The sequence below is a fragment of the Mandrillus leucophaeus genome, unplaced genomic scaffold (genome assembly GCF_000951045.1).
Source record: "Mandrillus leucophaeus isolate KB7577 unplaced genomic scaffold, Mleu.le_1.0 Scaffold39, whole genome shotgun sequence".
NCBI lineage: Eukaryota > Metazoa > Chordata > Mammalia > Primates > Cercopithecidae > Mandrillus > Mandrillus leucophaeus.
Window position 1 is genome coordinate 4,962,103 of NW_012104142.1, and position 17,965 is coordinate 4,980,067.

General features: G+C 38.5%; 1 protein-coding gene across 1 annotated transcript in view; it reads right to left on the minus strand.

The window, feature by feature from the left end:
• CFAP70 (cilia and flagella associated protein 70) overlaps positions 1–17,965 on the minus strand; it is a 121,636-nt gene that overhangs the window by 45,522 nt on the left and 58,149 nt on the right. The window contains exons 13-19 of the mRNA XM_011991181.1: positions 14,694–14,758; positions 13,990–14,180; positions 12,134–12,265; positions 8,341–8,466; positions 6,974–7,107; positions 6,733–6,848; positions 6,316–6,537 (exon numbers count right to left, since the gene is read on the minus strand). Of these exons, the coding sequence (XP_011846571.1) occupies positions 6,316–6,537; positions 6,733–6,848; positions 6,974–7,107; positions 8,341–8,466; positions 12,134–12,265; positions 13,990–14,180; positions 14,694–14,758 (986 nt within the window). The remainder of the gene's footprint in view (positions 1–6,315; positions 6,538–6,732; positions 6,849–6,973; positions 7,108–8,340; positions 8,467–12,133; positions 12,266–13,989; positions 14,181–14,693; positions 14,759–17,965) is intronic.

Consider the following 17,965-nt stretch of genomic DNA (forward strand, 5'->3'; position numbering starts at 1 on the left):
ATATAAGAAGACAGGAATGTCAGGCCTCTGAGCCCAAGCTAATCCATCATATCCCCAGTGACCTGCACGTATACATCCAGATGGCCTGAAGCAACTGAAGATCCACAGAAGTGAAAATAGCCTTAACTGATGACATTCCACCATTGTGATTTGTTTCTGCCCCACCCTAACTGATCAACGTACTTTGTAATCTCCCCTACTCGTAAAAGGATTCTTTATAATTCTCCCCACCCTTGAGAATGTACTTTGTGAGATCCACCCCCTGCCCCAAAAACATTGCTCTTAACTTCACTGCCTAACCCAAAACCTATAAGAACCAATGATAATCCCACCACCCTTTGCTGACTCCTTTTTCGGACTCAGTCCGCTTGCACCCAGGTGAAACAAACAGCCATGTTGCTCACACAAAGCCTGTTTGGTGATCTCCTCACACGGACACGTGAAACAATATCTAACTGTGGTTTGTTTTTTAGTGGCTCCTGTTAAGACAGAGCTGCAAACTATAGCCTACGGGCCATATCTGGCCTGCCACCTATATGTATAAAAAAAAGTTGTTTTAGGACACAATCACATCCATTTTTAAATGCATTGTCTATGACTGCTTTCACATTACAGTAGCAAAGTTGATTACTTATGACAGAGACCAGATGGCCCACTTTCAAATTACTGTTTTAAAAAATATTTTATACTTGCACCTTGTAAGAGAGTTTGCCACACCACTTCATGCTGCTTCCATTACTGCAAATAGAACATTAGTCTCATAAATGTGACTTCCGCTGATAGAATGGAAACTAAATTACAAGAGGTAGGTAAATTAGATACATAAGAAACTGAGACAAATTAAATGGAACACATGTACATTGCTCCATTAGTGATATATGGAAGTAGACAAACACAATATTGGGTTAAATGAAGGCAGGCAAGAGATTGGGCTATTTTGAATTACCAACAGAAGAATGTGTTGGACATGGGCTATGAGCCTAGATGAAGAAGATGGAGACTTACGGTTAAACAGGGTAGATAGGTTACATATATATATTTCCTTACTCTTATTTCGAAAATCTCACTAAAATGAGAATTTAAAATGTATAAAACTACAAAGATGAAGAAAACAGCAGAGGAAAAATCAACTACAAGAAATATCAAAAAACCTTTGAAGGACAGAAAAGTAGATGGGAAGGACTTCTGCTTTTGGCAATTATTGACTGGGTCATTCAGACCAATTTCCCACTGAGGGCAACCAGAAAAGGTGAACAAAATATATGTTTTAAAAACATGCTTGAATATACCAGAGAGCTAACCAGATAGACTCTCTAAGCTCAAATCTAGGAAATGCAGAAACCCAGGGTTTCAGCTCATCATTTGAAACTACACTTTTTTTTTTCTTTTTGAGATGGAGTCTCACTCTGTCGCTGAGGCTGGAGTGCAGTGGCACTGTGTTGGCTCACTGCAACCTCCATCTCCTGGGTTCAAGCAATTCTCCTGCCTCAGACTCCCAAGTATCTGGGATTACAGGCGCCCACCACCATGCCTGGCTAGTTTTTATATTTTTAGTAGAGATGGGGTTTCCCCCAGTCTGGTATCGAACTCCTGACCTCAGGTGATTCACCCATCTCAGCCTCCGAAAGTGCTGGGATTACAGGCATGAGCCACTGCGCCCGGCCTGAAACTATATTTTCTTGCAGGGGTATACGAGTCTCAAGCGTGACACTGGGAGTCTGGCAGGCTCCACTTTACTTTTGATTGACTCTCAAGGATGTGTATGGCAGACACTGGTAGACAATGACCACCAAAAGGAATTTGAGTTGAGACACCAAAGAGCTACACTCTAAAGGATGAAACTGAAATAGGCCTTCACAGGAATTATAAGTCATCTTCAAATCCTCTTGATCCCTCAAACTGAATTAGTTTACCAACAGAGTGTCCTATATATGATTTAAAAATAACCAGACACACAAGGATACCTGACAATATGAACCAAAACAAATAAAAAGGAGAGAAAATATAAGTAGTGCCACAGGAGGTGGTGACACAAACTTTACAGTTGCCAAGGCCAGCTTGGTCGTGGAGACCCTAACCCAGCGGCACTAGACGAATTAAAGACACACACACACACAGAGATATTGAGTATGGAGTGGGAAATTGGGGCTGACAGCCTTCAGAGCTGAGAGCCTTGAATAGAGTTTTACCCACATATATATTGACAGCAAGCCAGTGATAAGCATGTTTCTATAGATTATGGATTCACTAAAAGTATGCCTTAGGGGAAACAAAGGCATGGGCTCTGGCTAGTTATCTGCAGCAGAAACATGTCCTTAAGGCACAGATCACTCATGCTATTGTTTGTGGTTTAAGAATGCCTTAAGTGGTTTTCCACCTTGGGTGGGCCAGGTGTTCCTTGCCCTCATTCTGGTAAACCCACAGCCTTCAGGGTGGGGCGTCATGGCCATCACAAACATTTTACAGTGCTGCAGAGATTTTGTTTATGGCCAGTTTTGGGGCCAGTTTATGGCCAGATTTGGAGGCCTGTTCCCCACAATAGTCACTGTGATCAAGAAAATAAAGATCAGATTAAGAATTTAATCAGAACAGTAAACTATAATAAAAGTGATGAAATGGGAATTTCAGAGCCTATTGCTCCTACACTACAAACCTGTACAGGCTGTTACTGTACTGAATACTGGAGGCAACTATAATACAATGGTAAGTATTTGTGTATCTAAACATAGAAAAGGTACAGTAAAAATACAGTATTATATCACAGGACCACTGTCACACACGTGATTCATCATTGACTGAAACGTTATGTGGTACATGACTACATTTTTATGTGTATGAAAAAAAGATCCTTTGATTATGTAAGAAAATATTGTTAATCCTAGGTGATAGAGGCAAATATATTTTTTCTATTTTACTATTTATTAATGTGTATTGTAGAATAAACTTATTTTATGCATGCATGGCCTCAATATGTTTATTACTCATACTTTTCTTAGGAAGCTACTGGAGGATGTGCTCCACCAAAATGAGGAAGCAAAGTATGAAAGAGGAAGGCACAGAATCCAAGAAACGATGCATCTTGAAGTTAAAGGAGATTTTCAGAATCACAGCAAAGGAACGTCCCAGGAGAAGAGTTACCCATCAGGCCTAGAGGGTAAGCACTGAGAATTGAAGAAGGAAGATAGAAGGCTTTGGAGGAAGAAGTATCTCTAGGGGGGAAAAATGGACTGATGCATTTTAACGTATCTCTCTATCTATCTATCTATCTATCTATCTATCTATCTATCTATCTATCTATCTATTTTTTTGAGACAGAGTCTTGCTCTGTTACCCAGGCTGGAGTGTAGTGGTGCAATCTCAGCTCACTGTAACCTCCGCCTCCCAGGTTCAAGCGATTCTCCTGCCTCAGCAGGAGTTGCTGGGACTACAGGTGCTCGCCACTACACCCAGCTAATTTTTGTTTTTTTAGTAGAGATGGGTTTCGCCATATCGGCCAAGCTGGTCTTGAACCCCTGACGTCAGGTGATCCACCCGCCTCGGCCTCCCAAAGTGCTGGGATTATAGGTGTGAGCCACCGTGCCCGGCCAAACATATCGAAAATATGGATGGGCACTTGACAATACTTTTGAAGCATGTGGGGAAGAAGGCAAAAGGAACACAGAACTCTAAGTTTTCTGAATAAATTAGGCAATTATTAGTTCTTGGAAAAATAAAGCTATAAAAGAACAAAAAAATACAGAAAGTGGCTCAGCAGAGAACAGTATGTTTATAGAAATAATAATATAAACATTGATATTGATGTCTCTTACCTGTCTAATATATCTCAGGTTCTGTCAATGCCATAGTCTTCTGGACCCTCAGGTACATGCTCTGTATCAGGCACTTTGGCAACTGCTTCTCTATGAGAGGCCCAGTCACAGTCCTGCTGATAAGGCTGACTGCCAGCACTTGGGTTCATGGAGGCCTACTACCTAGGAGCTACTTATTTCTTCACCAAAGAGAGCCAGGCCCTCCCCGACCCCTTGGTTGGACAGTTAGTTCAACCAGTCACATAATCTGAGTTCCTGGCTCTTCTCACCACTTCTGGATGGGACAAAATTCTATACTTTAGGGTATGGCATATGACTTCCCAAGCAGGTACCAAGAGGACCAGACTATAAAACTTATAAGTATGGGTGCAATTAACTCCACAGTTGATTAATTTTGACCAACGGAAGAGAAGAGACAAAAGAACAGATTCTCCTTCCTTCTTCCCTCCCATATTATTCAGATTCATGGTTTCCCTGTATAGCCTGAATGCTTGGAGATGTCCCATAAGACTGAGCAAGTTTACCTGCAAAGCAACCAGTTGCATTCTTTGCAGTTTATCATAATGAAATGGCTAATGTAGACATAAGGTGTCACCTTATATTGGTTCATAGCCTTTGTTGCCTCTCATACCATTTTTTCTTCACTCTGCCTGTACTGAAATTAACTCTTCTAATTAAAGTATTAGCATTAAATTCTTGACTCAGGCTCTATTTTACATTAAATTCAGGCTAATAGAATTGATTTTACAACAAAAAATTGTTATGAGTACATAAAGATGATGAACATAAACTGAAAAAGAGTAACATTTCAAACTCAAAAAAATAAAGAGAAACATTTAAACTTTAGAAGCATAAATCAATGATTTAAAGAACATATATAGAGAAGAGTAACAAAACCAAAGCTGGTTCTTTGAAAAGATTATGTTAGGCCTTTGTCAAGACTTACCAAGAGAAAAAGGCAGAGGATGCAAATAAACAAAATGCAAGTTGAATGGGGTAAATAATTACTAACAAAATCTATATTAAAAATAACAAGAGGCTGGGCGTGGTGGCTCATGCCTATAATGCCAGCACTTAGGGAGGCCAAGGCAGGCAGATCGCCTGAGGTCAGGCATTTGAGGCCAGCCTGGGCAACATGGTGAAACCCTGTCTCTACTAAAAACACAAAATGAGCCAGGTGTGGCAGCACATATCTGTAGTTCCAGCGACTTGGGAGGCTGAGGCAGGAGGATTGGTTGAACCTGGGAGGCAGAGGTTGCAGTGAGCCAAGACTGCACCACAGCACTCCAGCCTGGGTGACAGAGCAAGACTCCATCCCAAAAAAAAAAAAAAGACTTGTAGATGAATGTCCATAGTACTTTTATTTTAATAGTTCCCAACTAAAAACAACACAGATATCTATCAACAGGTGAATGGATGAACTAATTGTGGTATATCCATACAACGGAATACTACTTAGCAATAAAAAGGTATGATGTATTGATATAAGCAACATGTTTAAATCTCAAAGTAATTATGCTTAGATAAAAAAGAGTACATACTGTGTGATTCTATTTAATTCTGGAAATTCTAGAAAATTCCAGGTGTTTTCTAGAATTCAAAAATTCGAGAAAATGCAAACTTATCTATGGTAATAGAAAGCACATCAGTAGTTGTTTGGAAATGGGAGCAGGAGAAAGAGATGCCCACAACTGGGCATGAGGAAAGTTTCAGGGACAATGAGTATGTTCACTATGTTGATTGTGGTGATGTTTTCTTGATTGTGCACATATGTCAAAATTTATCAAATTGTACATATTAAATATGTGCAATTTTTGAAATGTCAGTTACACCTCAAACTGTTAAAAAACGTAGGCACACAAAATAATAATGCACACATGCAAGGAACACACAAACAAAAACACACATACCACACATTAGAATGGCTGATATCTTAAAGTGGAAGAAAAGAGAATCACAGAACAGTGGGGGAAAGGGAGTACATAAATACATTTGAGAATCGTAAGAGAGGGACTTCATGTGGTAGAGAGAAAAGTGAGGGGGGGGAAATTAAATTTACTCTGTTAGAATGGTACTCCTTTTAAAGACAGTAAATTCTCTAAGATTAAAACAATTGAATCTCAACAGTAGAAGCTTCAGATCACTAATCATATGAATGAGGAAATATTTAGAAGTTAAGAGTTTTTCCTGGTATCCCTGAAATAACTTAAACTCCATGTATTCATTCATTTGACAAATATTTACGGAGTGCCTACCATGTGCCAACTTCTGTTCTTAAGGCCAGTACTTTTCTTTTTATTTTTTAAATTTTGTTTTAGAGATGGGATCTTGGTCACTCAAGTTAGAGTGCACTGGCATGATCACAGCTCACTGCAACCTTGAACTCCTGGGTTCAAGTGATCCTCCCATCTTAGCCTCCCAGGTTGCTAGGACTACAGGTGTGAGCCACCACACCTGGCAGTAATTTTTCTAATAGCCACTCATCACCTCTATTCCCTGGACCTACCTGCTGGGGCTTCCACCTTGATTGCTGTTGCAGAACCATTTGTGATTCCCCAAGGGCCTAAACTAGATTCTCTCTTCTCTCTTTCCTCAATGTCTTCTACAACACCAGCGCTCTTTTGCTTTGTTACTTGTGCCTGAAGCATCTGTGCCTGAAGCTGTTTGGAGGCCTCATGAAATGCCATTTCCATTCGAATATCATTGTTTTGAATTTCATAGTACAAACCTGGGGAAAGAAAAATGTTGAAATAAATACGGCTACTTCCCCACTATCATATACTAAAGAATTGTATTTCACTTATTTTTTCCATATTTTACCAAAGTTTAAGAACTACATGATGAGCCATTGAAGAAGAGAAAGGAAAAAGGGAGAATCTTATAATGGGGAGAAAACACATTCAGATTACAGGAAAATATCTACCAAGTAAAGTCCAGGCTACAACATTAGTTGGTTCCAAGCGAGTAGCATCCTCAAAGAAAATTTCTGCTTCCTCATAGTTCTCCAACAGGACAGCCAGGACACCACACAGCAACAAGCTGAGAAAAGATCACCAACATGATTAACAACATGGTCCCATGTCACATTTATGGAACCAAGACAATTTCATGTAGAAACTTATCTGTTCCTTCCCACTGATTCCTCATCTCCTTTCCACCTATACCTGTGGATATGACTCTGGTTGAGGGAAAGGGCTTTCCGAAAACACTCTTGTGCTTTGATGTTGTCTTCAGTTAGGAGGCAGAAGGCACCATAGTCCAACCAGTGATCCAGATTCTGGGGCTCACGGACCAATCTCTATGCATCAGGAGAGCCAAGATTATTTGTGATACTATGTCCTATTTTTATGCATACAACATCACATGGTAAACATGATAAATACTGTAAGTTCTATGAAAGCAGAGATTGTGACTTCTTTTTTGCTTATCACTGAATCTCAAACGCCTAGCGCAATCACCGTTCTGGCCTTTAGTAGGTGGTTGAAAAAAGTATTAATATAATTAAAAATTTGAATCATCAAGCTATTTATTCCTAGTGTCAGTATTCTGGTCACTTTAAACTCACCTTGGGAGCCTAAAGATTCATTGTATTGTATATCAACCATATATGATAATTTCTGCAGTAATCTTCAGATGGCAAATATAAGTTTATCTACAAATCTGAAAAATTCACTTCATGATGAGTGAAAACTATACAAATTGCTTAAAGAAATTTAAAAAGACATAAATAAATGTAAAGACATTCCATGTTCATGGATTGGATGACTTAATATTGTTAAGATGCCAATCCTATCCAAAGCAAGCTGCAGATACAAGGCAATCCCTATAAAAATCCCAGTGAAATGCCTCAAAATTCTCAAAAAGTTAAACACAGAATTACTGTATGTCCCAGCAATTTCATTCGTAAGTATATAGCCAAAATAATTAAAAATAGGTACTCATACGAACGCTTATGTACAAATATTTTTGAGTTTTGAGAGTGCTTTATATTCTGGATACAAATCCTTTGTGATACATATGTTTTATAAATATTTTCTCCTAATCTGTACTTTTTCTTTTCTTTCTCTTATGACCTCCATAGAGCAAACATTTTCAACTTTGAAGAAATTCCATTTTATCACATTTTTCTTTGATCGATCATGTTTCGGTGTCATGTCTAAGAACTCTTCCTGATTCCAGGTCAAGATTCTGTCCTATGTTTCTTCTAAAAGTGTTACAGTTTTACGTTTTACATTTAGAAATATGTTCCATTTGGAGTTGATTTTTGTAAAATGTTTAAGGTTGAGGTTTATTTTATTTTTTGCAATTGTTCTAACACTATTTACTGAAAAGACTATCCTTTCTCCATTGAATTTCTTTTGTCAAAAGTTGAATGACCTTATTTGTGGGGGCCTATTTTTGGACTCTATTTTATTGTTCTATGTATCTACACTCACCCATCAAGTTGGATTTTAAACAATCAAAAACGACTATTTATTATGCCCATATTTCACAAATAATACTAGCAATCACTGTGAAGATGTTTAATTACCTCTTTATAATATGCTGCTGCCATCTCAAAGTTCTCATTGACTTCTGCTTCAAATGCAAAGAGTCGAAGCTGTTCACTGCTTGTAAAAATGGTTGCAGTAGTGCCTTGGACATCATCTGGCATGGTCTTGTCAACGTCAAGATGTTAGGTAGACAAAAATGAAACAATTACAAGTACAGAGATTTCATAAGCATAAATCCAATATGAGATCCAGTCGTGACATCTAAAATGATACTGATTGACATGTATAATGACAGTCTTGCCAAAAAAGTAAAAGAATAAGAGTGAACCAGGAGAGAAATGTCAAGGGTGAAAGAGAAGCTCAGGTATCTGAATACCAACAGTCTGAACTCATGGAAGTAAGTAAAAATTGCTTAGGGCAGAAATGACTGCCTCAACCCTCAGGGCATTCATAGTCCCTGTGCAGGTCACCTCTGAACTCAAACAGCTTCCTTCATTTTCTCTAGTGTATATGACAAATATTATCTTTTTTTTTTTGCATCATGACATGAAAAAGGTTGGCAAGCCCTGGCTAGGGTCTTTAAATGTGAAAAAAACAGGATATTAAGGGTAAAGCTTTAGAAGACAAATCTATAGTTTTATTAAGAAATATGGACTGATAGATCCTTCAAAGGAAACAAAAAGGTAGGAGGAAAACCAGAAAAAGAATATATCCTACACACACAGATTGGGAGAGCAGGTCTGGTGTAATTAGGAATCTCCTGAGTCAGAAGCTATGGTCAAGAAAGAGTCCACAAAATTATTTAATTAGAAGTCAAAATAACATCAGTGACTTTAATAAGGACAACTGCTAAGAAATGTGGACAGTAAAGCCAAATTTGAGATAGGCCAAAGAGAGTTTCCGACCATTGATTAATGCTTTTGTCCTGTTCTTTTTAGTTTTGATTATCTTGAGCCCCAAATCCCTGCAGCAATGCACTTCTGCACCCAAAACAGAGTACTCTAATATCCCACTCCCAGATCCAACATTCCAAGTCTTGTCTTCCACCTTTTTGTTACTTAGTGCACTGAAAACTGCTGACTTTATTTCCTTCAGTTCCAATAAGCTCATCACTTCCCAAATGATCAGTCTGAACCTCATGATTACCCACTCAGGCTACTCTCTCACCAGCATACTTTCATCTCAGGCATCCTTGTTCCTCTCCTGCATTTGTCCTGAAAATTCTCAAATTAAAACAATCATACAATCTGACTTCTTCATTCTAAAACAAGAGCAGCTAACTGGTCCTAAGGAAAACTGCATAGACACAGAGACTGGTATCTAAGCTGCCACAAACTCTTGTGGCATTCAGTCTTAGCTGGAGACCTTTAATACCCTTAGTAATCTATGTATTTGTCTTTGCTTAGCAGCATATTCCATAATGCTACGCAGTATCTAAGTTTTCTTCTCTTTCTTCAAGTTTTTCATTCAATCCTCATCCCCCTCACTTTCAGTAAAGACCTTACTTCACAGAGATAATAGAAATCATTAAGTAAGAAATCCCTCAACTATTACACTCCCTAGCTAAATTATTTATTTCTGGATCTATTGTATCACTTTCTTTTCAGTCTCAGAGAAAGAAGTGTTGCAGCCTTCTCTGTTTCAAAGTTAATCCTTCCATTTAAAGTCTTGGCCCTTTCCCAGGTGTATACCCTGAGTCTGCCATCAATTATCCCCTCTTTCCTCAATTTTCAGCTTCTCCCACTCTGCTGACTTTTTCCCAAACCTGTGCATGTGCTCAAGTCTTTCTCATCCTAAAAAGAAAATCCCAGGCCAGGAGCGGGTGGCTCATGCCTATAATCCCAGCACTTTGGAAGGCAATGGCTGGTGGATCGCTTGAGTCCAAGAGTTCGAGACCAGCCTGGGCAACACGGTGAAACCCCATTTCTACAAAAAAAATAGAAAAATTAGCTAGGCGTGGTGTGCACCTATAGTCCCAGCTACTTGAGGGGCTGAGGTGGCAGGATTGCTTGAGCCTGGAAAGTTGAGGCTATAGTGAGCCACAATTGCACTGCTGCACTCCAGCCTGGGCGAGAAAGAGAGAAAGGGAGAAAGAGAGGAAGGAAGGGAGAGAGAGGAAAGAAGGGAGAGAGAGGAAGGAAGGGATAGAGAGGAAGGAAGGGATAGAGAGGAAGGGAGGGAGGGAGGGAGGGAGGGAGGGAGGAAGGGAAGAAAATCCCTATAACTTCTAGCTACTACTTTTCCACTTTTTTCCTTCATCATCCAACTTGAATTTATATTCATCTGTTTCTTGATTGCTCATTTACTCCTCAATTCATTATAATTTGAATCCCCCCATTAGCCCAATAATACTGCTATGTAAAGGTTAACAATAACCTCCTTATTGTCAAATCCAATGAAGACTTCAGATTTGTTTTTCTTGAATTCCTAGGAGGATTTGACAATGTTGACTACTTTTCTTTAAAATTCTTTTCCTTTGGCTTCTGTGACACCATTGTCTCTGGCTCTTTGCCTCTTTAACAATCCCACTTGTCTCCTTCAATTTTTCATTCATTCCTTAAATGTTGTTATTTCCTAGGGTTCTACTGCCAGCTGTCTTCTCTCATGTTTTTCTCAGGCAGCTCATCTATGACCATAGCATCCATATATCATGGCTCCCCAAATCTGATCTCTAGCTCAGATCTCTATCTTGGGCAAAACCCCACTAGAGCCTATGTTCAAAAGTGAATTCAGTACCATCTGCCTCCCACCAAATTTACTCATAATTGCTTTCCATGTCCTGGTTAATGTTTTTCTTTTCTTTTTAGTATCAACCAAGAAGTACTGAATGGTATCAATCACCCATTGAAACTTAACTTAAACTTTTTCCTCCTTATTATGCAATAATCAACTAATATCACAGTTTTGTCACCTCTAACTCATCCTCCATAGTGCTATCAGAGTGTTTTAGCAAATGTAAACCTGATCGTATTATACCTCAGTGTAAAATAATTCAATGTATTGTTCCCAACTACTAGTGAGGAAAAAGTCAAAACTTCTTTTTCTCAAGCTCTACTCTCAATTGCTTTTCAAATCAAATCATCCATGCCCAAGGCAGGACTGTTCTCTTAATCCTTTGATGCTGGACACTCCTGTCCTACCCTCCTCCAGGAAGACAGAACAAAGTGAAATAAGAGGTGATGGTGGTAGAGAAGAAAAACAAGGAAGAAAAAAGCAAATAGAATAAAGAATTTGAGGAGGCACAGATGGTTAGACACTACCAGGGGACAAAAAGACTCCAACTTTGTCACTGGTTTCAAATAAACTACCCCTGAATACATACAAAAATAAGCAAATTAAGGCAAGATGCAAGACTTACAAATATAAACAGAAAAGTGGGTGGGACAGCAGACCACCAAACAGAAAAGCCATGTTTGAAGTGTCACTGTCATTTGGGTATAATATCTGAAAACTCATAATTTTTCTTGCTTTTATGATCTTCAATAAAAAATTAAGAATTGTACCTGTTCACAGAATAAACAGAATGGTAATTTTCATTTCACAATTTATGCAACCTATTTTATCTGTTTTTGACAATTCCATCACATTTTTTAAAGTTGTGAAATTTATTTTTCTAGGAAAGTGAAAGAGCATATCTCCTTGTTTTTTTCCAAAATTAGTCTTAAACTAATTAGGCTTAGGCAGTTTCTTACTCATCCTTGTGTTTTCAGTGCCTAGCACAGAGCAGACACTTCAATAAATATTTGTTGAATAAACAAAGGAAGGAATCATTCATAGAAGACTCTGATGCTCTACAGAGAAAAGAAAGTGCTCTCAGTTCTTGACACTTACCTGGTTTAGGGCTACATGCATCTGATCTACTAAGAACATATAGAGCTCACTGATAAATGTCTGCAGTTCCTCCTGACTTTCAAATGATGTTGTCTTCAAGTATTTCTCTCTCACAATCTTTACCACAGCATGCTGCAAGACATATAGATCACCCATCTGATAATACAGTCCAGCACTATGCTGATAGCATGGGTCTCTCTAGGGCTTTCTGGTCTAAAGCTGATCAAAATTTCAGAAGGCGATTGATTTCTCCCTTGGTGGGTGGTATTGGCTCTCCAAATTCCCCCCAATCAACATACTCTGTATGATTTCTTCTTTCCTTAACATCACCATCATCACTAATTGAAGCAACGCAAAGTTCATACTATATGAAGAGAATCATAAAGCTGAAGAAAATCTGAGCATTAGGTTTAGGCATTATGTCTCTCATGGTGACCATATGGTTCAAAGGGGAAAGGGAGAAAGGGCTGGGCTGAGAATCCAGAGAATGGAATTCTGGTTCTAATGCTGCCACTGTACAACTTCATAAATTATTTTATACTTTGGTACCTCGCTTTCTATTTGTTAAGAGGATATATAGTTCTGGTATTATTATTTTACTTTAGAAGATGATTGAGAAGCCAAAGAGAGATAACAAGTATAGAAGCTTAAAATGCTGTACAAATATAAACACAGCATGTTGCTATAGCCAGGACAGCTTCTTTTTTCCCCACTAAGGTAACATTATTGCCAGGTTTTATAATCCATGCTTTATATTATTTAATTATCATAATGACCTTATGTGATATTAACCTCATCCTTGTTGCTAGGTAAAGAAACTGAGGCACAGAGAGATAAAGTCACATTTCAAGGTCACCCAACTAGTAAATGTGGAACCAAGACTCAAACTGAGACATGAGTACACCACCTGCTGAGAATACCCTCTTGCTTCTATGAACATTTGTTGTTTTTCGCTCTATGACTTCCGTGTTCTTTCTTTATATCTGTTTAGTACAGTGCAGGACACATAGTAAATGTGTGTACAAAGGCACTGTAGTGTAGCAGTTAAGAATGTGAGTTCTGGAGCCAGACTGCCTGAATTTAAATCCCAACATTGATCTTTACTATCTCTGTGACTTTGGACAAATTCCTTAGCCAACTAATATTGCATTTTCCCATCTATAAAATGAGCAACACCTACTTTATAGGATTGTTATAAGGATTAAATTAGTAAAATATGAAGCATTGATAAATATGCCTGGAAAACAGCAAACATGTAATAAATGTTAGCCATTATTATTCAATAAATGATTATTAAGTTAACTATTTCTCAAATCTTAGTGATTCTATAAATTAGGGAAAGATTTGGAGTTTTTTGTTTTTGTTTATACATTCTGAATTTTAAAAAGTAAAATGTAATGCCAGTAATTAAATGTATCCTAACTCAAGACATGCTACTGTAGTCCTAATGATTAAGGCCTCCTTTCTGATAACTATCTCATCTTCAATTTTAAAACTAAAATTAATTTTTTTAGAGAGATTTGAATGGGAAGCAAGAAGAATTAATTATGGAGTCAGTACCAGACAGAGTTTCTGCCTCCTATAGTGACAATGAAATCTGGTCCAAAATCTGGCCCGGCCTCAAGTAAATAATTAGTTTCTTAAAAGCCCTCATTCAGGATATTTGTAATAATTTATTCCAAGACTGCAGGAATGGAGCTTCTCCTGACACTCTATCATAGAGAACTTAGCTCTTTGCCCCAACCAAGAAAGGTAAGAGTATAGCTGAACATAATCAGAGGAGAAAATGTGAACTGAGTATGTGGAGAAGTTGCTCCATAAAAACCCATGGAGTAATTAAACAAGTGAATGTTTACCTTGAGTTGTTCTTTGAAAGCAAAGTATTTTCCAGAGCAATTAAGTTCATAGCTGAGCTGGCACTTCTGCTCCTCCAAGGTTTCACTATCCATATCACTCTCCAGTTTGGCCACCTGTTTTCCAAACATTCTGTAGTACTCATCTAGAACGGCTCTAGAAATATTCTTGATCTCTGTGTGGTAGTCACTCACTGCCTAAGAAAACACAAAACATCTGGTAGACACCTCAGAGAGGTCAAGAGCATGGACTGGAAGTCTAAAACTGAATTTGGTTTTGTGTCCCATGATACTTTGTTTGTTTGTTTGTTTGTTTGTTTGTTTGTTTGTTTTAGAGACAAAGTCTCGCTCTGTCACCCAGGCTGGAGTGCAGTGGTATGATCGAGGGACTTTCCCCTTGAACTCCTGGCCTCAAGCGACCCTCCTGCCTCAGCCTCCCTAGTAGCTGAGACTACAGGTGCGTGCCAGCACACCCAGTAATACTTTAAATGTAAAATGCCCTTTTCTTCCCAGCTTAGAGACTACCAGCCAAAGATTAAACACTGTATGCTATATGCCATCGATCATAAATGGAACCAGCAATGAAAATACGTAAGGCGTCAAACAAGTTTTCACCCCTTCTGGAAGACATATGAAAGAGTCCATGCAATTATCAAGTGCATGCACTCAATATCTTATTACTTATCGTTTCATCTTGGCTTTGGCACTTGCCTTCTGAGCTCCTCCTCTCCGACGGGTAAGAGGAGGCCTTGGAGGAATCATTTCCTTGACCCTGTTATCAGGAAAGAATAAAAATTAAAAAACAAAAAACATTTTATTATCTACAGATGTATATTTTCTTACATCTTACCCTCAAAGTGTCTGGGTTGGGGAGATCTGAGGTCTCTTCCCCCACTGCACTTGAGCACTGTGCTATTTTATAATGTAAAACCCTAGATGTGAACCACAGCAAAGTATATGGCTATGGACCACACAGGAGGGAGGTCAGGAAGCAGCTACTCAGGGAGTATCTAAGTTGTATTTTTGGTTAATTTGAGCCCTGGCTTTACCCTTACATATTTAAAAACTTGTGGCATACAAGGGCTGTTTGGGGTTTTGGAAAGAAATGGGTATCAACATTTTAGAGGCACTCAGTAGCATCTCTGAAAACAGAACGATTTGGAAATCCGAGTGGAACAGGCAAATAAAACCTCTTCTTTCCTCCCCGTCTACAATAAAAGTGTACTCTTGGCATAATTTATAGGACTGCATTAAATTACAATAATGCTATCAAACCTTAAGGTGAGTAAAAAAACACATTTTGTCAATGTCAATCTACTTATGCCAAAACCTCTACCTTCTGTTTTCAAAAGCTCTTACAAGAACCTAGAAGGAATTAAGTTATAGCTCTTCTCCCTTTTAGTTTCAGGTTCTTGCTAAATATATTACACTACCTTGAAGTTCACAATTAAACTCACAAAATCTATTTTTCTTACTAGGTCCTATGTAATGATACACCTCTGTTCATAATTACTAATATTAATTCTATTTATTTAAATAGGTAATCCATTTATATTATTCAAAATCTAGAAGGTATGAAACTGTATAGCAAAATATCTCCTTCCAACCTTATTGCCCAGCCTCCTAGTTTCCTCTCCAGAGACAATGTTATTCATTCATTCAAAATAGATACTGACAGGCCAGGCGTGGTGGCTCATGCCTGTAATCCTAGCCCTTTGAGAGGCCGAGGTGGGTGGATTGCCTGAGCTTAGGAGTTCGAGACCAGTCTGAAATCCTGTCTATACTAAAATACAAAAAATTAGCTGGGTGTAGTGGTGTACTCGGGAGGCTGAGACTTGAGAATTTCTTGAACCTGGGAGGCGGAAGTTGCAGTGAGCTGAGATCGCACCAGTGCATTCCAGCCTGGGCCACAGGGCAAGACTCTGTCTCCCAAAAAATAAAAAAATAAAAATAGATACTGAGTGCTTACTGTCCATCAGGTAGTTTTCTAGGTTTGGGAATAGAGCATTAAACAAAATAGACAAAAACTCTTACTCTCATGGAGCTTACATTCTAGTAGGGAAAGAAAGACAATAAATAAGATAAACAAACAAGATAAATACGCTAGTAATATGTCCCATAGAGAAAAATAATGCAGGAAGGCAGACAGACTCTATTGGGGGTCGAGGGTGGTGGAATGCAGGAGCATATTTCACCAGGAAGGCCTCGCTGAGATGATAACATTTGAGTAAAGACCTGAGGGAAATGAGGAAGCAACTGATGTAGTTTGGGTATTTGTCCCCATCCAAATCTCATGTTGAATTATAATCCCCAATGTTGGAGGTGGGGCCTGGTGGGAGATGTCTGGGTCATGGAGGTGGATGCCTCATGGCTTGGTGCTGTCTTCATGATAGTGAGTAAGTCCCTGCAAGATCTGGTCATTTAAAAATGTGTGGCACCTCCCCCAACTCCCTCCCTGCTCTCTCTCTCTCTTTTGCTCCTGTTTTGACAATGAAATATTATTTGGTAATAAAGAAATTAAGTATCAATATATGCCACAATATGAATAAACCTTAACAACATTAGATTAAATGAAAGAAGCCAGTCACCACATGTTTTATGACTCCAGAGTTGGCAAATCGATAGAGAAAAAAAGCAGATAAACGGTTGCTTAGGCTTGGGGGTTCAGGGTGGAGGAGTTGGCACAATGGTTGAGAGAAAAAGGAGAATGACTGCTAATATACATGGAATTTCAATTTTTGGGGTAATGATAGTATTTATAAAGTTGATTATGGAATGGCTGCACAATTCTGTGAGTATACTAAAAGCCACTGAATTGTACACTTTATTTTATTTTTATTTTTCTAAGTTCACATCAGACAGCTAATATGATGATGTCACAACAAGGCTTGAGGGAGGCACAGCTCATGCATGAGCATAAACACCCAATCATCACGCTTATGAACTACAAAGGGATCAGAATTGGATACTTTAAATGGGTGAACAAAATGAAAGAAAAGATGATGGTGGTAGAAAAGTATATGGTATGTGAATAGTATCTCGATAAAGCTATCATTAGAAAATAAAAAGGAAGAAATTGAAGGGTAGAATGGTAGATGTAAGGAAACTTACATCTAAGTACATATTACATCTTACATGTAAGTCCCAGATGAGGGACTACTATGGCTTGGACCAGAGAGTATCTGATAATTAGGAGAGGTTCAGCTTGAAATATAAATGTGGGAGCCATCAGTGTACTGATGGTATTTAGAGCCGTGAGACTAGATAGAAACCAAGGAAGTAAGTATAGATAGATAAGGTGTTCAAGCACTGAGCTCTGGGGGACTCCAACATTTAGATGCTGGAGAGATAAAGAAGGCCAGGGAGGGAGGAATAAAGCCAGGAGAGTATAGCATCCTCACAACCAAGTGAAGAAAATTCCTCAAGGAGGGTTGGGTAGTTAAATGTTGATGACAGATCAAAATGACCCCAAGAACAGACCACTGGATTTAACAATGTGGTGATCAATGATGACCTTAATAACAACATTTATCTGAAGACAAATTATTGGAAGTGAGTTACCTGATCAAAGAGTTAAAAGATCCATGAATTTGTATTTAGATAGCATTACCAAATTGCCCTCCACTGGAATTTTACCAGTTTATACTCGAACCAGCTTATATGAGAGGACCTGTTTCCAAACATCCTCAACAACAAAATAAATTATCAAGCTTTTTTTATTTTCAGCAATTAAAAAACAAGGTACTTCAGCATAGTTTTGAGTTTCTTTTATTATGGAAATAGTTGAGCTTCTTTTCATATGTTGAAGACTGCTTTAAATTTAGGCATATTCTTTTTTTTTTTTTTTTTTTTTTTTTTAGACGAGTCTTGCTCCGTCACCCAGACTGGAGTGCAGTGGCGTGATCTTGGCTCACTGCAAGCTCCGCCTCCCAGGTTCATGCCATTCCCCTGCCTCAGCCTCCCGAGTAGCTGGGACTAC